The following is a 25,156-nucleotide window of genomic DNA, read 5'->3' as shown; positions in this document are numbered from 1 at the left end:
TGTCAGGACAGAATTTCTTGGTGATTCTCAGGTGAGTTTGAAAAGAGTGCTGGCCTGTTAAAGATTGTGTGGGAGAAGTGTGGTGAACTGCAGTTCAGCTGCAGTTCTCAAGTTCTGAGTATCACACAGAGATGTCTGCCCTGGCTTGACCCTTCTGAAGAGAACTGCTGTACAAATTTGTTTTAAAAAATGCAGTACGCAAAGATCAGAATGGCTGCAGGCAACTGCTCCCATAAACAGGTGGGAAGTGTTCTATGATAAAATCTGTCCAACCAGATGATTTTCTTCTTTGATAAAGCTGATTTTTTGGCAATGATTTCTATAAAATCTAGACTGCCTGTGATTTTCCAGGTGATAGCTAATTTCTATTATTTTCTACCTTTTCTGTTTTCTGCCCTTGTTTCTTTTCTGTCTCTCCAGCGCAGGGAGGACAGGTAGACAGATGCATCTACCCCAATGCATCCACCCCAATTCCCTATGTTAACAGAGTTGTTAAAATTACAAAGTCAAGAGCTCAAAAGTTTAGTGAGGGTCAGAATTTACATTACTTATTCAACCATATTTTGGCCCTGCATGTATTATGAAGCAGTTTTTAATTGGAGAATTGCATACTGTTGCTCTCAGGGGACCTTTGTAACATTTAGTGCACAAAACGACAACTGCCAAGCAGCTATTCCAATGTTGCCTGTGCTTGGATTTCAGTCAATAGCCCAGCTCCTGCTTGCTGAGGTGAAATTTTCTTCTTTGCTTTGCTTAAAGATTTGGTTTGTTTCTAACACTGTAAAGTAGATTTATATTCTATACTGAATATAGCAGCCCATGGCCTTTTCTAGAGTGCTTCTGTTACAGCATCTGACTTCACAAATCTTCAGAGCAATTTTTTAGTGACTCATCATTATTCCCATTCTACAGATGGCAAACTGGGGCACAGAGGAGATTAAACTCCTAACTGTCTTCTGCTAGGTTTTCAAATTATCTGGTCATAGTACACTGGTTTTAAAGAGTAAAGCCTCTATTGACTTTCCAGCGTAGCTCTGGATACTCAGAAGTTGTTCAGTTTGGAGCCCAAGGTTTCATACTTGGTACTGAGAAGATGAGAAATACAGTATCAGTGACCATCTGTCGAAAGTCAGATGAGCTGCCCAGCATCATGTGGGTTCTGTACTATCTCTTGTTGCTCTTCTCTGGAGACTACAGAGTCAGCTTTTCCAGCCATCTTCTCCCCTACGTGCCTTTAGATGTCTCCAAGAAAAAGCGATCATCCACCCTGAGTCACAAGGGGAATAGTCCATTGCAGTGAACAACTGTGGAGATTTAAGGACAAGTGTTACTACTGTACTTGTACTGGAGAAGCGGTACCTGAGTGTGAAATAAATTGGGGATGTAACTAAATCCGCTCTTGTCAAATATGTAAAGCATTCTGTATGATCAGTGTCTAAAGCTGTGTTGTGACCCAGTAGATCAGCAGAAGCTATTGAACCTATCTATAAGAAAAATATAACTCTATTAGGTTTGGGTGAAAGAACTGGTAGACAGAAGGTTTGAAAATAAGAACAATATTGAGAACTAAGAACTGGTAAACTGTGTATTTCCTGACATAAAAATAATATGCAGTCAGTTTAACAAAATTTTTCACTTTATTGCTTGCTTATACCAAGGACTTGATGTTTTGGAAGAGACATTTCTTTGATGACTATATGATATTTCAGTGTATATCTATATATCTATATATAATGATTATATATAATCTTGTATAAATATAATTATTTATTTTGATAAGGGTCTGTAAATATTTCAGAGCTGTGTAAGTCTCAAAATTTAAAACACATTTCATACTCTTTTCGTTCCTCATTGGTGCAGAAACAAGAAGTCTGGAACAACGCAGTCCAAGCACTGCTTCATTGCTAGATCTTTCCTAGAGTTCATCATTGATTCCATATGTGTATCTACTGTCTAGCCTTCACAGTGAATGGTACCTTTTATCTTTGGGAAATCTTTAAGCAATTTAGCTTTGCTTAGCTTATTGTTCAGCAATAGGGAAATAACATAAGGAAAGTGATTTAAAATGTAGTTTTACATAAAAAATGGAACTATTTATTTAGTCATTATATAAATATAGCTCTATGTATTACTATTAATTCAACATCATTGGCTTTGATTGACATAAATGGTTATTATCAGCATAGTTTAGTCTTCAGATAAATGTTCTTTCTATCAAGAAACGAAATACTAATTTTCTTGTAAAGAAACGGGGGATAAACTATTTTTGTTACTTCTAGTATGTTTAGTGCACACAAGTAACAGGTTAAGGGGGAGGAGTAGTCAAAAATATCACAAGTACTTCATATCATTTTCTTGCAACCTTAGCACTTCACCATGAACATTATAAATGACTGATTCTCCTTTAGGTACTGACTTGCTTTAGAATGATGTATGAAATAATATGTGTTTTGCATGTCCTGTTTGTAATGATAAAGGTCATATAGTATCATTTACATAATCTCTAGCCAGAAATGAACTCCAGCAATATCTTCTGTATAACATATACATTATCTGAGGTTTAAAACTCTCATTATTCATGAAAGTTAATTTTACAGTGGGTGTGAATGATCTATCTTATGGCTGCTTTTTTGATCATTCTATAAAATAATATGGAGCAAAGCCTGCACAAATAGCAGGAAAACCAGTAAAGAGTGATGCATTTGCTTGACTCTGTGTATACCCGATTGGATCTTGATTGATGGCAATCATTTGTCTTTGTCAAAAAGAGGAGAAAAATTCAGACATTGAAATAAGAGTGCTATCAAACTTTCTACAATGGCAGAAAGATTCTATTAATGTAGTCTGAGAGTATTAACTGTCTCTGCTGGAAAATGATAAAGAATGTTAATTTTTTTTCTTGAGCATATTTAAGTGCAAACTGCATTATTTTGTCTATGTGGGAAGACTAAAAGGGGCATGCTACAGATTTATGGCATGCTGGAATTGGAATAAAAAGAAGAGTAAATTACAAAAAAAAAAAAAAGAAGAGAGAAACAAAAAGCTAAATACAAGAGCTTAATCCTTCTGATTATAATTTTGCCACAAAACAATAAAAGTTTAAGTAGCATGGTGTCGTAAAATCCTTAATGCTGCATTCCAATTGATATTGAAGCTTTGAAGACTAACTTCAAAGGAGGGTGAACAAGAGCAAAAAATAGATATAAGATAAACAAGGAAAAAAAAAGACAAGCTTCGTTTTAGAAATCCTTTTGTATGTCAATTCTAGGAATATTGACCCTTTACTTGAATGGGCTTTAAGGCAACTTCCGTATTAATGATACTTAGAAACACAAAGCATATGCTTGTCGGTAATAGTATATTTAAGGGGAAAAAGTGCTATTTCATAGTACAGTAATGCTAGCAATGCAAGAATACTTTTTCTTTTTTAATAAAGGAATATATGATTTTATATATAAAAACACCAACCAACCAACCAACCAAAAAAAACCAAACCACCAAACCCCAAAATGTTAATCGCTGGATTTATCATGCCATTTGTATCCGTGGATTTCATTATACATGTCTATGGTCTCTGGTTCTAAATAGCAGTGTTAAAGTTTGATTACTGAGACAATATTTTCTAAATTTATGAACATGGCAAATAGCCTCCACGAGTACTCTCTCTACCCTAGTAGGGCAAATATTTTTTGTTCCTAAACTTTTAAAGACTAAGAGAACTGTAGTATTCAACTTTGTTTACTAGTCCTTGATGCACCCTTAAAAATAAATATTTGTGAGATTGTCATTTTTTAGGGCAGCTGAAAGAACAGCCGGCCATATCAGAACTGAGAACCAGGAACTGCAGTTCTATCTAATATCCATACTAATGTGCTTTGTGGCCCTCATTAAGTAATTTTAAAGATTTTGTTGTTGTTGTTTGGGGTTTTTGGGGTTTTCTTTGGTTTTGGGTATTTTTTTTAATAATTCTGCATTGTGTTCCTAAAAACATTTTCTAGCTTTGCCTTGCTGCAGTGTGTGTCTGAGTATGGCAGCAGGCTCCTGATTTAAACATTAAAAGGCAGCAATAAGCACAGTGTTACTCTGTCCTTGCTTAAAGAACCTTGTAGTGACATCATTAAAAAGTTCACAGTTTTGGATGGATTCATTTGGTAACTTTCATGAAGCTGTTGCTACTGCTGCTGAGGATGCTAAGATGCGATTTTAGCTGGGGGAGTTGTGGTGTGTTTAGTTTTTTGTTTTAAATGGTAGGGTAGGTGAAACATGACTTGTATGATTGAGATCTTTGCTGTTTTAAGGAGCAGCTGCAAGATTACTTCATGACAGGGAAATTTTGGAAATGGAAATGCTATGCATTAAATATACACACTACTTCACCCCCTCTCTTCAGAAAAATAACAAATGGGCACCAGACTAACATTGTAGGACAGTATTAACATTATGAGGTCCAATTTTCAGGGAGCAACAGAATCAGGATCACCTGTAATGTCCTAATAAGGACATTATAGAACTATTCTCTCCCTCTCCTCTCCCACTGCTGCCCACCCCGCCCCCCCCCCCCACCGCCCTCGCCTTCCTTCTGTTATTGCCTGTCTGCATTTTCTGTCCCTGTTAGCTCTTCACCAGATTTCCTTTTTGACCTTTTATTGTTTTTCCAGGTTTTTGTCCTAACCAGACCTGGCTTTGTGACACTCCTTCTTGACTCTGCCTCTTGTCCTATTGATTCCCAACTCTGTCCTCTTTTCTCTGCTTGATCACCAGCAGATCATGTATGCATAATCCCTTCCCTCTCACATCTTCCATGGCTTCCACAGCTAGATGCTTTCTTTGTTGCCTCATAGGCTCTTTGTCTCTTCTGTATCTGGATGAAATAATTTCCTCCTTTGTGCTGCTTATGTTGTTGTGGATGTAGAGAGCACTGGTGACAGACAACTGCAACTTTCTTTGTCCCAGTGCCTCTCAATCTTTCTGGAGTAACCATTTCAGATGAAGTTTAGATTTTTTTTTCTTTTTGTTATTAGGTAAAAGTCTGGACTATAGGAATTGTTCTCAGTTGGTCTGTGGGAATAATGCACTTTTGTCATGGACAGGAACTAAGGCTGTTCTCAGTGGGTTTGAGGTCATTATCTGGGTATCTGAGAAGTGTGATGGGAGGCACAACCTAGGGAAGGATGGGCAGCATCTTCACAGATGTTTTAGCATTAGCAAACACCTACTGATTGTATACAGACTGTGAACTTCCAGAGCTTTTAGCATGGCCATATTTGGCAGCTTTGTACAGAGATAACCAAAGAAATACCTTGGGCAACAGCTTCTGTGTGGAAAAATCAAAGTTCTCTTAACATAGGTAATGTTGCCTTATGCAATTTTATTACAAATTATTAAAATATAGTAAACAGAAATTTAAAAAAATAATTCCTTAGAAGACTTTTCGGCAAGTAGAATTACCTATTTATACAAAATACAAACCTATTTCTTATGAAACATTCAAAAGCCATTGAATCCACGTCACAGAATAAATTCAGCCGAAGAACCTGTTACATTTGTTAATGTGTCAATTTCTCATCCCCCAGTCCCATACAGTGTGCTGTAATCTCTGTGATGATTGTCAGTCTGTCTCCTCTCACTGCCCCCTCCCCTCATGGGAAATTTTTGGGGAAAATACCATCTTGCAGCGATTAGTATCAAAGATTGGTTACTTCTATCATATGGTTTGGTAAGTAATCCGTAGCTATTGCTGTGATTTGCTGCTTGCCCATACAGCTTCACACATGTATTTCATTTCCAAAGTTTAGCAAAGTTATTCCCTATAAAGAGGGTGAAAGTCTAGATGAAAGCCATCCCTTTTGTGAAAACCATATTCTCTATCTCTCTTAGTGAGTACTACAACAAAGTAAATTTTAATGGTGCATGATACTGAAAATGAATCCTGTGACCTCAAGAAGTTGTAGCAAAAGATCAGGTTTTATTTGAGTCCTTCGGCCATTGTTTTCATTACTGTATTTTTAATTTTTAGTTGAAAATGTAGTACAAGCAGCTGTGTATTTATTCCATATTTGAAACAGTCCAAATTAAAATTAATAAGTCACTTCAAAAAAGATAAACTGGTTTGCATGTAAATGAGTATTTTTTTATTCTTTTCTAGGGCTCTGTTCATTTCATTAATAACTGAATTAATCTTCCTCCCAAAATGAGAAAGAACGGTTTGTCTTCCGAAAACATTAATGTGTTTGCAGCAATGGAAAACTCCTCACTTTACCCTTGAAATCTCTTACAAAATATATGGGCTTTCTATTTTGAAAAGGAAAGTAAAAACATTCAATTTCCATGATGAAATAAAACCGTCTTTTCTCAATTTTGAGTGTCATTCTGAATTGACTCTTCTGTCAGCAGAGAAGCAAATTTCAAAAAAATATTCTTTTGCCATGATTTTTTTAAGAGTGTTGTCTGTGATGGATTTAGCAAATTTTGTAAACAAGGTTTCTTGGAGGAGTTGTATTCTATACTGTGTCAAAATGTTTGCGTTCTTTAATTTTTTCATCACAGGCTACTGAAAAAAAGAAGTTACCTTAGTGTAGCAGGGATAATACATGATTATTTCTAAAGCTGAGTAATGGAGAAAGGTGGGACTTTACAGATAATTGCACATACCATTTATATATGCGGGAGGAAGATTATGTTCAAGGAAGAAAATATGCATTGTGATGCAATATACCTAAATTATGCTTATAAGTATCTGCACAATAATTTAACATTGATATGGTCTAAATAATCTTCTCTGAAGAATTTTCATAAAACAAGAACTAACATCTCCAACAAAAAATGTGGAGAATTGTATGATTGTTATAGAGAAATGTTCTGCTCTCACATTTGCATTCCAGATCTTAAATATGCAATTTATAGTTTTGTTAGGAGTTTCTTTAGTACCTAAAGGATTTTGCTATTCAGTGTCCCTACTCTTGTTTTTCATGAATGTTAACAGTATCCCATACTATACAGACACTTGATTTATACACACTCAGATGGAATTCTGTAGTCCAGAAGCTAAGGTTTGTCTGTGCCTCTTAAAACCCTTTACCCTGGTGCCTAAGTGACATATTAGAACAGAAATTCCCAGAAATTAGCGTAGTCCCAGCCTTTTGTTTTTCACTGTAGTAATTCTTCCCAAGCTCTGAACTTGGGGGTTGAGGCCACTCATGCTTGGGTTTGTCTGAAGTCTGTTTCTCCATGTGGATGAGTACTTGGAAGAGAAACGCATGAGGAGGACAAAGGAGTATAAATAGACAAACCACAATTAGACTCAGGAAATCCCCTGAGCTGAAAGTAGTTGCAAACTGGCAGAATATTAGGGGAGAAATTGTGCATGATCAGTTTGATCTTACTCTTCCTTAAGCCATTGCTGGCGTTTTTGGATGCAGAATTATGTGTTAGACTTTTGGTGAGGAAAGGTACAGCCTTCCCTGTGTTCTTTCTATCCAGTGGGCACATTCACATCCCTCCTCTGCAGGGGACAGGGACTCCCTCAGGCAGTTGGTGGGGCCACTGGAGTGATGCGGTTTGGGTGCAGTCCAGTGAGTGTTACCCCAGATTGCTCAGTTCCCCCCTCTGATGGGGGCATTTCTTAGTGGTGCTGAGTGGCTGTAGGACAGAGATTCTGTTCTACATATGGCTTATTGTTTCCAGTGTGAGTGACAGTGTTGTGTCCACTTCATTCTCCTCTGTGATGGTATTGCTGTGTTGAGAACTGCTTAATATTGAGAAAGTTGTTTCAATATTAGGAAAGAACCTAAAGAGGTATGTTGTTTTTCCATTGGGTGTGTTTTGTTTTGTTTTGTTTTGTTTTTCCCCACATTTGACTTGAAACTCAGAATTATTGTTGCTGAGGTGGCTGGTAGATTTGTCTTAAAAGCAAGTAAGAGGACCTGGCTGAAGAGGGAAAAGTTGGAAACCTTGTCAAGAGAAGTAATAGATCCCCCGAAGAAACAGCTTCATTGTCTTTTAGCATGTGTCTTTATGGATGCTAACGCAGAGGGTAAAGAAGTTGGGGGGGCTGTGCTCATTTTTAAATCACTGAAATGAAACAGGAGACATTTCCTGGTTTGTTGCTTCTTAAGCTTTCATTTTACAGTCTTTTTGATCCATCCTGTTCTATAACATTGGATTTGAATGCAAACGCTGTTGGTCTTGAGTGTTAAAATGAGGATAATAAGTCTTAAAATAAGGATATATAGAGGAAAGAATATCGCAGTGTCTCTGTATTGCTCAGTCCAAATGTTCGTTACCAAATTATCTGTTGCTAGATTTCTCTCTTAAAATAGCTATAGAAAAGAAGTTTACGTCTTCTCAGTTAGCTGCTTCTGATGTGTCACTGTGCAAGTTTTGCTCCAGGACTAAGTCCTTGAATTAATATATTAAAGGAACCTTGGCTGGTTTAGGACTCCAAAGTTGCTTATGCTTTACTGCAAAAGTAGTCCTTTGGTAACTTTTGTAACGTTAGTAAGGATGGCTTCTGCGCTTCTCTTCCATTAATGTAGCCAGATGATAGGTGTGGTTTTCAGAGGGGGCTAGTAACTATCTTCAGAATCTTTGTGACCCTTGGGGCACCAGTGGATCTCAGGAAGCAGTTCAGTAGCTTCAGCTAGCTTTGATAGGATGAGTGCAGTATTTAGGTGAGCTCAAATTAGTACTGAATAATCAGGCATGAAATAGTACTATATCTAAATATAGGATGGCAATGGTGAGCATGCACGGAAAAAACAACTATAAAGTGCCTCCCTACCTCTTGACGTTGGCCCAAATATGCACTTTCCAAATGGAGACTCCGAATTTTTCTTACCTTATTCTCAGCATCAGCTCCCCACCTTGGGAACATTTTTCCTGCCTGTCTAGAGTTTAGTGTCTATACCTTAATGCTGCTTCTCCACCCTCAGAAGTACGACGCACATACTGTTTCACGCTGACTTCCTGCATGCTGGGCAGCGGGTAGGTGTGAAGCAGTATTCTTTACCCTGCCTTCAGGGCCTTGGGTGAGAGCTGATAGGTACCACCTTGCAAAGAGCAGTTCACAGGCAGCATCTTCTCTTGCAGACCATGTCAGATTAACAGTTTTGAACTCGCCTCTGTGCAGTGCCTATTAATTGCTAACCTTTCGTCTCCTGATTCGCTGACCACAGATAATAGAAGATAAGGTATGTTTTCAGGTTACTTTTTCCTTCATTTAATGATTGAGTAAATACAATATTCTCTGTGTGGTCCAGGAAAGGCTGCTTCATCATAATTCAGTGCTGTGTTTTTATTTTTAGAGACCTTTTGCAAGGCTTTCAAAGGAGAAATATATTTAATAAGTTAAGCCTTTTTAAAGGTTTTTGAGTCCTGTTGTTGTTTCCTGACTATGCTGTGCTAGTATGGTAACAGTTAGGAGTCTTGCTCCATGTGCTTCTTAGTGGTCTTGCTGTCTTGTTCTTATTGTTTCCTGTCTCAAAGAGCGATACAATGTTTGCAGTTACTTGAACTCTTTCTTACATATGTTCCTGCAATCATCACACAATGAAGTCATTTCCCAGATTTTTCCTCCTCAGATTTTTAAAACCTGAATTAAATCTCTGACAGAAGTGTTAGCCTTTAAATCATGCTTGAAGGGTGGTTTTATTTGGGTTTGGTTGTTTTGTGTTTTTTGTTGTTGTTGTGGGGGTTTTTTGTTTGTTTTTTAATGTAAGCTTTGATTTTAGTTATATCGGAGAGTAGGAGAAATGCAGGTAATGCTGAAGTTGCATGCCTCTGAGACTTCAGTATCTTAACCTGCAATCTGAATTGGTAATACATTTTCCAAGATATTGTTTAACAGCAACCAAACATGCTGTGGACCTGAGAAAGTTACCTATTCCCCCTAATGTAATTTAAAGCAGAGGGACAAGTATGTTTAAATTAATTTCTGATTGAGGTTGAAAGGGGAATTTTCTTATCTCCCCAGATGCACTCAAATTCTGTCCACAATAAAAAGATAAAATGTATATATTCTTGATGTGTAGGCATTTAGACAGCTCAGAAAGGACTTTCTTCTCTTTGTTATTCTAGGTTTAAAAAAAAATATTAAAAAAACGTGTAAGCAGTCCAGAGTTGTTCCGTCTCTCATAATTTGGAGGACAGTCTTTTTCCTAGCAAAGGAACCAATAGGTTCGTCTCTCTTGAATAGAAAACTTACTTCAACAAGGCTGGTTTGAAAGCAAGTGATCTTTAACAGACCTTGCACCACCTTGGAGAGGTTCATTCTAGATTGGAAAACTGTAGATGTTGTACCTAAGCCTCAGTCATCCTTCCTCTCTTTGGTGTTTGTTGAATCGCTGCGTTAATTTATTTACAAGATACTAATTTTAACTTCTTTCGGGGGAGGGAAGAACAATTAGTTTAGACCTGTCTGGCAGAGGACTCTGATAATATATATATACAAAAGAAAAAAATTTTACCTTCCTTTAGAAGAACATAGAGCAGAAATGTATTTGCTGAGTCAGAGGTGTGCACTATTACATTTTTATGGAAGTAAGAGAAGTATCCAGCTGTTTAGAGAGCTATAAAAAGGATACAGGTTAGCCACAGCTCTTAAAGTACAGATATATGGGAATGTGATTTCATCCTGTTTCTTTGAGAAGAGATGGTAGTGAAGCTGAAATGTTTGGTGCAGGTCAAATCTAACATTGTTTGGAAAAAGCTTTACTGTAATTCCTGTGTTTAATACTTTTGGGGTCAGAACAATATACAAATGAAATGACAGATCTCAGGAGATTTTCTTGTTTTGGTCAAAAGTTGATCTATATACCCAGAAATGCTGAAAGATTATTATCTCAAATTCCAAGCTACTGGAAAGAATTAACCTGAGTCATAATATTTTATTCCTCACAGAGAATCAGCTGATGCCATAATTAGTGACAAAAGATCTAGGTCCTTTCTATGCATGTGCTTAAGGTGAAAGCATCAGAACCAGTAGGAATGGCTAATGAGATAGGATTGAGGTGGCTCCTTTATCCTATATCCTCCAACCTATATTCTTATATTCCGTTGTTAATTTTGACAAGGAAGTACTGCAGACTAAATTTCAGCATTACCAGACAAACAGCAAAAAAACTCCAGTGAGATGCAGTGTACCTATTTTTTTTTTATATTATGGTTGTTATTGTTATTTTCAATATGAATAGCAGTTTATGGGATCTGTATGAACTGTAGTTATTTTGGAAAACCAGTCAAAAGTTGTTGACTGCAATCAGGTGTAGGATGTGCAAGATCTGGAAAGATTTATGAGCAACTGAGCCAAAGCATCTGGTTGCAAATTTGCTGTACATTCATTCTTCCACATCTGAGTCATGTCTGAACTAATTTTGGTCAAAGCCAGAATAAAGTCTTCATATTTACTTCTGTTAGAGAAGTGGAGTAGTTTTCAGTTAATTTGTAATTAATCTTGATGGAAATGCCACAAAAATTGAACTGTTTCTTAAGGTGACTGTCTTTTAAAGTGCAGCTTTATTTCAGACTGATCAAAATAAGATCAGTCCAAGATAAGACAGTGGTAGTGGTTGCAGAGTACATGATTAGCACTGTATCATGTATTGAAGTGAGCCCTCTTTGAAGTATCAGCGTGCACTGGAATGCCAGCACTTCAAAGAATGCTTCCTCTAAAAAAGCTGGGGTTGTGGTTAGCCACCAAGGGGTTAATAAAGATCAAAGAGGAGCATACATAAACTCATACATAAACAGGGCAGTTTTTAAACTGGAGGTTAATAACACCATCGCCTAGGACAGCAACACCTTAAAGGTGGGCTTGTCTTTACCCTGACATGGTGCTTTATAAAGCATAGAGGGAGACTGAAACATTTATAGTCAACGTTTTTTCTGCATTGATTTTTAAATGAGGAATTCAAAGCTTGTCAATGCAGAAAAGAGTCTCTGTGATATCTGAAATTAGCATTGTTCCTCTGGTTTTGTTTTGCAAGCTAGTTAGATGGGAATAGATTCTTGGTACGATTCAAAACACAGAGGTTGGGAAGCTTGGGTGGGGAATTGCAGCTGCAGTGTCTAATGGGTGGTTGAGACAAACAGATAATATCCTGACTATTTACTGAATGAAAGGATACAAACAGCATTTCTACAGTTTTTAAAATGCAAATCTAGGAATTACAGATCTGTGCTGTTTGTACTGCCTTGTTTATATGGGGAAATAGCATGAAACATCTGCTAAGACATGCTTCCCTTACTGACATTCCTGGTTTTTTCCCTCTGCACTGGAAGTACATTAGGTTTAAACTGTACAAAGGTCCCCTAGAACTGTGCAAAGGTCCTCACAGTGATAGTTCTATGCTAAATCCATGCAGACATTGTGTCTGAAGTTCATACCCTGCTTTTCACATCTGTTTCTTCTGAAAGATGTGAAGAATGGTACTACTTTATCTTCTGGAAACACAAGACACCCCACCCCCTTTTGATAAAATTGAAGCACAGATAAAGGGAAAAGTCCTTTTAAGAAAAAATCCTTTATGGACCAAGTCAAGTGTTTTCTTGGAGAAGGGTTAGAAGCAGCAAATAGACTATGCTAATTTAATGGATTGCATTAATGTTCTGCATAATTGATATTACGTCAAAGAAGTTGTACTTGGTGGCCTTGGGCCTTTGAGCAGTTCCTGTTACTACAGCAGTGACTGTGGCAGAGATAAAGAGCCTGCCTGTGCGTGATGTTTTTTGCTTAAGGGTTCCCAATTATTTCCATTTGTGGAAGTCTGTATTCTGAAACTATGGAATATGAATGCCTGTGTGTGGGGAAAATGAAGATAACATGCGAAGGCACAGACTCTGCTGATATTAGAGAATGATTGCGTGATATCTCTTTTTTGATATCAAAGGTGTTCTTCCTCATCCTTTCCTTCCTTCCCCTTACCTGCACATTTCTTTCCCTCATTTTTAGTTACATAGTTGCTGGTGAGACTGCAGTGTAAAGAGGTTACTAATACAAACCAGAATGAAAACATTGAGCCCTAATAAGCCCAGATTATTACTGTGATTTGGTTTAGTGTGGCTGCACAGATGCTTATGTGAATGCAACTGAGGGAGGGACAGTGAGTGAGTAGAAGATCTTTAACTAGTTTTGCCATTGGAGAAAATATAGATAACACAGGTAGCATTTCCAAAGATCTCAATGCACTTATCAGGAGTTAATTAATCTTTAATTTTCTGAAGTAGATGCCTTATCAGTGAAGTGCTGTGAAATACACACACTGAGATAAAGTGTAGCTGGCCAAGTAATATTTTAGTGGCAACTTTGGCTTAATAGTAACCAAACGTTTCCCTGTGTGCTTTGATAATACAGGCAAAGTTGGGAATCAGATCAGGAACCCAATTTACTGAAAAACAGTCATTTTCCCTACTGCAACAGTACTCTGATTCAGGTTTACCACACGGCAACTCAAACACTTGTGCATGAGATCTCTGTATGAAATGCTGGACTTGGTACTGCTGCTGAGAGCTTGCTTGTCAAGTTACCTCTTCAGTGTTTGCTTTACCATCATGAAGCTCAATGTTTTATTTTCCAAAATATGTTAGATATTTTTTGTCATGTTACAAATTGATAATACAGCTGGATTTGCACAAAACATTTTTAGATTAGTACTTACAGACACGTAGCTAATCATATTAAGGTGCTCTAGTGTAACTTGGTTTTTTAGATCACAGTTTGTGAAAGCTCATTGAAGGGCTTCAGAAGATGTTTTACTTGCTTTCTGAAATTGTGTTTTATCAACTCGGTTAGCGGAAGGTACCTTGCATTGTATTATTACAGGCAGAATATGCGAGATTTTAGTTAATATTCTGGTCATCCAGCTGCATGAAAATGGAGTAGATTTCAGTTTGCAAGATAAAGCAGTCTCTTACATTACATGATGCCCTGCAGTCTGCTAGCAGTACTCCATCAAGATTTCTGCAGTACTTTCTGGAACTTCAGCACTGTTATATTTGGATTGACAATCAAATGTGAATGCTTAGTTCTGCTTTTTTTTGGAGAAAAATGTTTGTGTATCTTGCAGCAGATGTCTGGCTTGAGTTCTTGAAGTATTTTATGTGGAAGCAAAAAATATCTAGATATAGAACAAGAAATGTTCCTGAAGAGCATGAAAATAATCCAGAGTATTTTTTCTTAAATAAATAAAATATTCCAAAATAAAAATAATAGTGATGACAAATGTTCTTAAAAATTTGTCATCACTGTTTATGTTCCGCGATTGCTCCTTCGTGTAATTTAGAAGTAGCACCTGATATTATGCGTTTGATGAGCCATTGCAACCAAAGTGCTGAATAAATTAAAACCAGAAGTTGTGGTAGGCTTGCAGTCGGTGATGGAGAAAATGCAGCACCGCCTTCTTCCAGGTTTCCTTTCAAATCTGTGCTGTTGTTACTGATGAGTAAGTGGTGTTGCCGCTCCATGTTTTGTTGTCTATGAAACTAATTTAGCCTGGGTCTCTGTGCTCAAGCACTTACAACTTAGAAAATGCTATCACTGATTGATTGCCTTGCTGATGGTCTTAGTGGAGAGACCAAGGAGCGATTAGGTTTGGAGATTGACTTACCTGCTTAACTCTACAGTTAGAGTTCCAACTAGGAGTATGTCATCTGGAAATTTATCTTGGTGTCTTCACATAGGTTTAGGGCACATGAATGAGGTATTATGCTTATGTCATGATCACCATCTGTGTTCTCGTTCTGAGGCCTGGGAACAGACTTGGCTTCAAGATGTGTCAGTGCAATAATTTCTAGCAGTACAAAATTCATGTTGGCTAATGTTTCATATCTGTGTTTAATGTACATAATTGCCATAAGCAGAGCAAGAACTGTTTTCTTTAAATCGTAGACTGTGCAAAGACTATAAAAGCAGACTGTGCTGGTCTGAGTCTTCATAACAACACATTTTTTTGAGGGCATACACACTCTAGTTTCCATCTGCTTTTACATTTGTTGCAATTGTCTTTTGTATGAGTGGGTTTTCTTGCTTCTAAGGCTAGAGAGCCATCTAGATAGAGGAGGTAATTTAGAGCTCTAGTCATCCTCTGTCTCTGCAGATGATTTCTGTAAGGCTGTGCTGCTTTCACCTTTCTTTCCTTTTGTTTCTCTCTTCTGTGCTGTGCTTATTTATTTATTTATTTAGTACTTCACTAATCTAAGGATCTGAATGGGTGCTTCTGTGGTGTGCTAAAATCCATTCTCAATTAACTGGTGGCCCAAGTGCAGCCCCAAGACCTGCCAAACTATTGCTTTTGTATATTTACATTTTCTTTCCTCTTCCCCACCTTGCAGAGTCCCTTTTCTATCCACACTAATGTGCCAACCGCTTCTTTTCTGTGGCCACAGAGGTAGCAGAATATCTTGAAATACACAGTAGATAAGGCATTAAAAGAAGGAGTTCTTCAGCAACTGCATGATCCTCTCATCATTCTCTGGTTGTACTGCTTAGATTCAATTTAAATCTCCTACAGGGTATGAGGACCAGTAGGTAATTCCCACACCTAAAATTCCTTTGCAATAACACCATAATAAAACTAGTACAGCAGTTGGCATGTTTTGTTTCCAGTTGTGTTAATCTTTGAAACTGGTAGGGAAAATAGGTTTCTTATTCTTGGAATGAAGATCTGTGAGCATTTAAGCTTTTTCCTACCGACCACAGCGAAGTGACGTTTTTCTTTTGCATGACACTCGAAGTCCTGATAATACAGGTTATATTGGTCATTCTGTATTTCTTCTCATCTCTATGCAATTGTAACAATCTAGTCAGGTACATGGGAATTGAGAGGAAGGTTTTATCTCAGCACTGAGTGCACAGCCTGGTAATTCAGGGAACCGTCTGAAAAATAAAGCAACATAACAGTTACGCTATTTGAATGAAATATTTAATATCAAGCTTTGTTTCTATTCAGTCAATATTGTTACCAAGGAACCACTAATTACTGTGTCTCGTGTTAGAGGGGGCCCTTACAAATCCATGCAAATCATATGATTTATAATTCATAAATCCCCAATCCCCTAAGAAATGTTGCTCTTGCACTTACACTAATTGAGTACTTATGTTCATTGATCCAGTCTCTATATAGCACCTTTAGTCCATATGGCAGGCTTTACTGTAGGGCCAGACACTTGTGTTGTCAGATGTCCCCTGTAGTCAGTGGCACTATACTGTTCCCAAAGTCTGCTTACTTGGCCCTTCACTTCATGATCCTTCAGTCCTTCAGCAGCCAGTTCTACCAGATTCAGAGTAATATTTGCATCTGTCTCCCCCTGGCTGTAGAGGTACAAAGTCTGCAGGGTACAGCACTGCCTTTTGGGGGTGGGACTGAAGTGGTTAATCGATCTTACTAGTAAGCTAGTTGTTCTAGAGTAGCTCTGTGGTATACTGGCTTATATTGGTACTAATATGCATTTGTCCCAGTAGCTGCTCTCAGAAATGGCTCATTCTGGAGAACCAGACAACACAGGTGTTTATTTTTGGCTGTGCAAATTCTCATTGGTTATTTTTCTATGTGTAGGGAGTAGATTTACTTTTTTTAACCTCATAATACAGCAGTTGCCAATAGTTATAAATACCCAAATACACAGTCTAATGGTTGATATGTTGTTTGTGAATAATCAGTGCACCAGTGAAGGAGATGTAATCCTATGCATATTTTGCACTTCAAACTGAAAATAAAAGTAGGGGACCAAAGATGTGTTATGTTTCAGGATGATACTTCGTGCCTGAACGTCATTACCTATTTTTCTAATAATTTTAGCATAGTTTTGTAATGTAGTATAATTGTAATTGTTATCCAGAAGAATGGCTTCACTTAATTCTATCAAAACTGTAGAAAGATAGATGAATGAGAAATTAATAATTTACCATCTTTGCATAATACCGTAGCACAGAACACCAGAAGGATTGATGGCAGAAGAGGTTAACAAATTTTAGCGGCTTCCATTAGCTTTTCATTGTCATATGTTTGTGGTGCTGACTGAAATAAGCTTTGTAGGAGATCTCAGTCTAGGGAACTAATTACTTGTGCCGATTGCCATACTGATGAATAGACCCTCATTGTATCATTCCCCTGAAGACGAGGAACAGTCTGTGATTCACGACTGCATCCTGGCTGATATTTGATAATAATTTTAACAGATAAATGTAGGAAGGCAGAATGATGAAGTGCCTATCCATGCTCTACGACTATCAAAGGCATGCACATAGCCAGCTGTGTTCTGCCTTTTTTCTATAATCACTGATGTAGAATTTTAAGTTATTAATCGACCTTTGAATAAACCCATATCTTCCTGTGTTTTATAATTCTTGTTCAGTTAATTATTCCAAAATCATTGGTTTTATAATCAAAGCATTCAAATTTTAGCATGATTGTAAGACACACAAAGTGTGAAAATAAGATACTGGAGCATTTGATTCCAAATCTTCGTATTTTTCTGCAAGTAAGAAATCAGGAAGATGAAGAATAGCACTGGCTTTTCTTTGGTGCTAGGAAAAGGCGTAGAATCTTAATGAAGAGAGATGCAAAGACACTCTCAGTTTTTATAAGATTATTTTCAGTCACGATTTCTAATGCCTACAAATTGTGTTTGAGAGTAGGCTTTTGCAAATTATTCTGGCTTTTGTTACCATGTTTGTTTGAAACCTTGGCTTACCTTTGGTAAAATTAATTTCTGTCTTTAGACCTCAAAACTAAGAATACAGATATCATGTATTTTAACATTGTGATCTCTAAATTAGTTGCGGCTATTCATTTGTCAGTGTTGACAGGTATACTTTCTGTTAGCTCCTGGACCAGAAATGGAACATATATGCATTTTCATTATTGTTTTAATGCTAGCTGTGTTAACAAACAAAATCAGTGGTTTTTTAATTTGGGCATACAGGTTTTCAGGCTTTTGTGGCTTTTCTATGCTTCAGGCATTTTCTGTTTGTTTATCTGCTGTCCCTGAAATTGGCATTTTTTTGTAAATTCTCTGAGCTAAAATACCATTTTACAGCGGCACTCATTCATGATCATCTAACAAGATAGTAACTGGCACTTATATATGGCCGTATTAAAAAGATCTACGTATATTTGGAGCATACAATGGAAAATAATGAATTTGATATAACCTTTTCTAGATGTAATTTTTTAAAAGTATGCCTTCAATATAGCAATTATTACACATCATAATGTGTAGTTTTTAATTAAATGTAAAAACACAACTACATAAACCAGAAATCCAATCTGATTTGCTCGAAAATAGATTGCTGTTTCACTCTCCTGGAATGGTTTATTTAAAAACAGTAAATGGAAAAGAAATGCATTTTCTTGTGTTGTTCTAAGCCTCAGGGGCTAAATGTAATGAATATTTTAAGAGATTATTTTAATTAAATTCCTGCACATCTAAACAGAGTAATATTTTATTATCACATACATAACCATGTAACTGAGGTATTCATTAAAGTTAACACTTTCTGGACCAAGAATTCATGGTATGATTTACTGACCTTGTGCAAAAAGGCACAAATTAGGAAGAAAAATGAAGGGGGACAGACTTTGATTAATATAGGTAATGCTATACCATATTTATAATAGCCTTTTCCCTATTCTGGTTTATAAATGCAGTCACTGAGAAAGGTGCCCTGCTGAGGCTGAAATGAGGCTGAAATCGGAGCACATGCCACTAGAGTGTGGGGAAACTGATCACACTGTCAGCAATTCATTTCAAAATGATGTATTTAGTGCTCATTTCACCTTCCAAGAAAAAAGGGAAAGGAGTTCCTTAGACTGGAAGGTGATATTGTTATTTTCAAGGACATACCTAAGTAAAAGATTGCAGAAAGGGGGGAGGTTAAAAAAAAAAAAGGCAAAAGCAGCGCAAACAAGGAGAGCTTTATGCAGAAATTCAGTGCTACCATGCTGTTTGATAATTGCTAACATATGTGGCTCCTCTGTTTCATTGTAGTCGTCCTCGTGAGTTCTGGCGCCTTGACTACTGGGAAGATGACTTGCGGCGCCGGCGACGATTTGTGCGTAACCCCCTTGGATCGACACATCCTGAAGCGACACTAAAAGCAGCCAGAGAACATGGTCAGTGTAAAATCTGCTTCTTGCCAATAGCAGCAGGTTACAGTCCGTGGCAGTAAAGACTGGACCTTCGTTCCTATAATGTGCTAGAAAACTGTCCCAAATGCCGAAGGCTTTTGTCATTGCATTTCAGACACGTTCAGTGCAAAGATAAATTGACCGTTACTTCATATTAGCAATGTTGGTGTTTGTTAAGCTTCTTCATTACATCTTAGTTGAGCTGGCACGTTGCACACACTTCGCATACAGTGATGACAAATACAGGTCTTTCTAAGGAGAAGAAAAGCGGATGCAGTTTTGCCATTAAACCCTGGCCAGACTTTCTTGCGGTAAATTGCCTATTTATGCTTTAGCAACTTCAGAATAAGAACTTTCCTGTTCAGAGATCCACAGCAATTATTTCAGTTAGCCTTAGCATGTATCTGCCTATCGTTACAGATACATTAAAAAAAAACCAACATGTCTAAAGCCAAACTGTATTCAGACCTTTGCTTATGTTTAAGTCCCCAAGTTTTTCTGCAAGAATCTGATATGGAAGAAATAATAACAAATGCTGAAACGTAAACTATTTATTGTTCAAGCTGCAAATGGTAGTGATGATTTCTACCTGGTGATTTTAAAAAAGGAGGTAGCATTTTTTAACAGCTTCTTTCCCCCCCCCCCCCCATTTTATGATCAGGGATCACTCAGCTACATACCACCATATTTGTTCTAGAGGAATGTATTTACAAAACTAATACAATAATCAGCTTGAGAATTCTATAATAAACCAAAAAGATAAACAAACACCCAAAGCTACTGAACTTTGTGTTTTAGTCTAGAATTTTATGTCTTTCTGATCTAAGGAAGATTCATTGATAAGGTAGAAAAATCTTTTATATTTAAAAATAATTTGTTTATAATAAAAGCTGAGTAACCTTCACCTTGAAGGTACATGTCATGAAATAGAATAATTTAAATTTAGGTCTTTTTTATTCTTTTTTAGTCTGTGAATTACTGCATACATATATGCATGCATACATACACCCATGTTATACGTGGAGGCATAAACTTTATGCTAATTTAAAATTATTAAGACTGTTTTATGAATATAGAAGAACATCACTGTTGTAAAGTTAGTTTCCATCAGGCATCTTAACCTCTTGCACTCAGCCTTAAAGAGCCATTTCTGGAAGAAAATGTCTACAATATGTCAGCTGATATAATGCCAAATGTGACATCAGTCCTCTAAAATAAATGACCGTTCAGAGAATAGTCAATAAAGTGATCTGAAAGCAATGTTCGTAGAGCCCTGCATCTTTGACTATAGAAAGAAGAACAAGATGTAGAATTAATTAACCCACTTTTTGCTTTGGGGCTTGTTGTTCTTAATACTGTGTGTTGCTTCTACGCCATGGACTTCAAGGGCACAAGGTTTCTTTCTGTTTAATACTCCATGGACAAACAACAACTGCCCGCTTCAAGATTTTGTTTAATTAAAATTAAATAGATCTTGTCACGGTTTTATGTGTTCTACTCATATTTTTGTATTTAATATTTATATTATTTATCAAAATAGTGAAAAATATCTTTACTGCAAAATATTTAAAGCTCCTACCTATATTTGTGTAACTGATTCTTCCATAAGTAAATACATACTAATACAATTATTCATCTTTCATAGTAATGTGATGTTTTCACTAATCCCTGCTATATTTCAAGGGCTATGGCTCATGCTCAGTTTGTAGTTGACAGGAGTACAATTTTTGTCAATACAAAAGAAGAGTGAATAAAAGTAGCCCTATTTCATAGGTAGCTAACAGGCATAGGTGGTAGCTACCCCTGGTAATTTAAACAAAGCTAATTGTTTTCTGACTGCCTTTCTGTTCAGAATTTGACATCCTTAACAGGCTTCTATTGTTTAATATCTTGATGTTGTTTTATTCTGAATTTAATTGCATACTGCCTTTGTTAGCTGTTGCCGTTCTGTTTCTTTATCTATCCAGTGAAGATTCTGGTTTACCTTAAGTCATTATTTTGTGTAGTTTCTGAAAATATAGATAATTACTGTCTGCCTAACCGAGTGTGCGTACGTATGCAACTGTCTTGTTCCAAGACCTTCCACTGGCAAGGTGCAGAATAGATACCAAAGTGCAATTTCATGTACAGCTGGAAACTATATTTAATGTATAGGAATACAAAGGTTGTTGGGTCTTTTAATGGTTTTGTTTTGAGTTTGGGCTTTTTTGGCATGGTATTTTTGGGTTGTTGGGTTTTTTTGTTTGTTTCTTTTTTTTTTCCTGTAAGTCTCAGAAGATACAGTTGTCAGAAAGGTCAACTGGAGCGGTCACTTGATCTATTTCTTTCTGAACTGTGTTTATAAACTTTTAATATTAACCAATATCAGGTCAGAAAATGCGATTCTTTTCAGATTTTTGGAACCAGACTTTCAGGCCCTGTTTTCATGATGTGTAGATATCCTTAGAATTCACAGAATATTTGCCCTGGTATTTTATTATTTCATATCAATAATTTATTGTTAATTATTCTATTTCAATTACTTTTGCATGTCTTTGAAGCAAAAGCATTTTTAAATAATGAATAAAAGGTTCCCTGCTGCCTATTTAAGCTTTTCTCAAAACAAAGCAGAGCAAAACCAAAACCTGAAATTGGGCATAAGGGACCTTGCCAAAAGGGAGACAGGGGAAAATCATGCATAAATAATGGAAAAGTACTATTGCAGTAACCATGCTTGAAAGCATGGATTTTAGCACACTTTTAATTTGTAGATACACATTATCAACTGCTTGGTGTCTTTCAAATAAGACCAGATGTATTCTCCACCCTAGAGAGCTCACAGTCTAGGAAAGATCACAATTTGCAACTGTGAAAATTATTCAGAAACAAATCGGAAGCCCAGATATTGCTCAGTAAAACCTAGAGAGAACAAAAACAACAACAATCAGCTCTGTTGCAGCCCAGTTATGTGTCTTAGTAGCAAGAACCAATCTTTTCCAGGGATTGATTTGATTTGAAGGAGAACCTCTGGTGCAGAGGTGGCAGAATAAATACCTGAAGACTAATGTTCTCTGTTCAGACAATCAATACCAGCCCCATGACTATACTTCTGGCTACCTTCTAGTTAAAAACAAATTTTTTAATTCTGACAATTTAATTGCCATTCCCAAGTTCACATTAACTTCCTTGGGAAAAAAAGGCTTTAGGTAATTTTTCAAAGGGGGGAAAAAAAAATCCTCCCAAAATGGCTATTTATAAAAGTCAGTGTAGTAGTGTATTGTGGGGGAAGGAAAGAGAGGTGAAGGTGGTTTGGTAGAAGTTTGGGATGGAAAGAGTTAACTCTCTTCTGTTGTCCCTTTCACACATTGTTTAGAAATGAAACCAAAATAACTTATATAGGTGTGTAAGTGCAAAAAATGAGTACGTTAAACCTCTTGGTATTTTTAGATTGACCCCTAAAAACAATATTTTGTGAGAGAATCTTTAGCTGCTAGAAAGTACCTTATCAAGCTTTTTAACAAGAGATTTGTTGGTTTTAATTGACATTTGTTAAGAACTTGGGGAGAGGGAGATTAAAACGGTATGTAGCATTTCCATCAAGAGGATGGGCGGAGTTCAGAGCTTGGTGACTGCAAGGGACTAGCAGCTGATCGCCTACAGTATTGCAATTGACTGGTCAGTTCTATTTGCCTCAACTCAAGGGATGAAAAAGAAGTCTTAAAAAGAATACTTAAAAAATCTGATGCAAAGGTTATCTTTTTTAACAAATAGGAAGACTGGAGGGAGCCTTCTGGGAGCCCTTTTTTAAAAAAAATAGATAGTAAGGGGTTTTTTCATGCATCTTTTCCCTGAATTGCTTTTCCTGATATATTTACCAGAATTTTTTGTTTTTAAAAAAGAAGTATCTTCTGTATCGTGCTTTCCAATACCTGATTTTTCAAAAGGCTTTAAAAAATTTTATTTCACACATAAGGTTAAGCTGTAGACAAACAATTTAAAATAATCTGTCATTCTATGAATGCCTGAAGCTTGTTCAGCAACGTAAGCTAAACTATTGTTTTCACAGCCAAATGTTCCAGAGATTTTACTGGAATAAATAAGACTTTCAGCAGATGCAGAGATCTGTTTGCAAAAAGCTACTTGAAGAAACTGGGTCTTACAGAGCAGTTTGGGAAGGATTGCATGGAATTACACTAATGAATTATAATAATGAAATTGTGCTGGATAAATACTCTGCCAGCAGGCTGTTATGTCCTGTGTACACCAGCCATGCCTTGAGGTCTTGGTCTTGAAAAGGTGTATGCGAGTGTACGCTTGGATCTGCAGAATTGGAGCCAGAAGCTCCAGCCGCGCCAAGAAGAATAGGCAGGCATGGCAGAGCGTGGTTTGGGTTAGCAGATGACAGAGCAGGGTTTGGGACCTAAAATATGAAATCCAGTGTAATATACCTATGCGCATACATGGGAACTGAATATGTCACACGATGTCATCCTCCGTCATATGTATCTCTAATCAGTAAATGTAGAAAGAGAGCTAGATTGTGGCCTATCTATATAAGTGCATTGACCTACCGAGAATAGGTTAATCCACGTGGAACTTTTTCAGTTCTGTGCAGATACTCGTGTGAGCGTGTGTGTGTTGGTTGCAGGTGTAGTGCTTTATTCAAGTCAGTACAGAAAAAGCAGATTCTGGTTTGGAGTGTGATGTCTTATTGCCTTCCAGTAGCTAGTATCCACAGATGGGTAGTCAGGCTCTGCATCCTCCTGTGCCTGTGTGTTTTCACATTTCATGCGTGTCAGGAAATGTGGGTGACGAACATCAAGTGGAAAAAGATGACAAGATTTTACAAAAATGGACTAAAATAACTTATCTAAAGTCTAAAATCTTTTATTGGAAATGGCAGTTACATAAGATGTATATTTTTTTAATCAGTATAATATCATTAATTCAGGAAAGAAATAAAATCTGAGTAAGTGACAAAGATGACGCAGGAGGAGGTGCATATTTTGGTTATCCAGTCATCTTTGGCTTAGAAGTTGCCGTACTGCTTTTATTTTTCTCTTAATGCTAGATTAGAAGAAAAACTGAAGGACATACATGTGTCTTGGACAAGTTGTGCTAAGTATGATCTTGGTTCTCAATTCAATCTTAAATGACAATAGACGGAAGGCTAGTTTGAAATAGCATCTTCAGTATAACACAAATAGTAGTAAAGGAAGCAGCAACACCACCACCCCCCCCCCCACCCCCCCCAAAACAACCCCAAAACAACAACCCACAACCAAACTCAAATTATTATCTTTTACTTAATCCCTGGGATGGTTTTGTTCGATTTTACCTTTTTTGATCTTCCAGAGAATGCTGGTAGGCCACTGAGTAACAGTGCATGTGGTGTATATTAGTATACTGTTGGTAATTTTACTGCTGCTAACTTAAAATCCTCAAGGGGGAGTTAATTACAGGAAAACCTTTCTAAATACCAGCTGCATATTTTCCATGACAAGAAGGTTTTCAGCTCATGTTGAACAACTCCAGAATCTGAGTTATCATTATTTACATGAGCATATTTGAAAAGAAAGTAAAATTTGTGTTTGTACAATGCAGTTAAAGCTTTACAATAAATTATTTTTAAAGGTTTGCTTACAAGTGGCAATTATGTGTTGGGGAGAAAGGATCATGCATAAACTGTGTTTTATTTTGTATGGCAAGTTAGACTTCCTTTTTTTGTGTGGTTTTGTTTGTTTGGTTTGTTGGTTTCGGGGCTTTTGTTGTTGTTGTGGTTTGGGGTTTTTGTAAGCTCAAGGCCTAAACCAAAGCCAGGGTATTTGGTGGTTTGGGGTAGTTTTTTTTTCTTGTTTGGGTTTCTTTTCTAGTTTTCACTTAATTGAAAAGTTTATTATTTGTAAATTATGTGAATATATTTACTTAATTTAAACTTTATATATTGCCACTGGGAATTGCCACCTTCTGTAAATGTTTGAAGATTAACTTATTTTTAAAGTAAACCCGTGGAACTTCAAATCGAGTATGGCAGCAATCGGAGAAGGCAACGAGCA

General features: G+C 36.9%; 1 protein-coding gene across 3 annotated transcripts in view; it reads left to right on the top strand.

Annotated features, from left to right (window-relative positions):
- LRBA (LPS responsive beige-like anchor protein) overlaps positions 1-25,156 on the top strand; it is a 418,626-nt gene that overhangs the window by 199,519 nt on the left and 193,951 nt on the right. For all 3 annotated transcript variants that reach the window (XM_064450320.1, XM_064450319.1, XM_064450321.1), the window contains exon 38: positions 18,982-19,106. In XM_064450320.1, coding sequence (XP_064306390.1) covers positions 18,982-19,106 — 125 coding nt within the window. The remainder of the gene's footprint in view (positions 1-18,981; positions 19,107-25,156) is intronic.

The sequence above is a fragment of the Phalacrocorax carbo genome, chromosome 4, assembly GCF_963921805.1.
Source record: "Phalacrocorax carbo chromosome 4, bPhaCar2.1, whole genome shotgun sequence".
Classification (NCBI taxonomy): Eukaryota; Metazoa; Chordata; class Aves; order Suliformes; family Phalacrocoracidae; genus Phalacrocorax; species Phalacrocorax carbo.
Note: the sequence above shows the minus strand (reverse complement) of the source record. Positions and strands in the feature narration are given on the sequence as shown.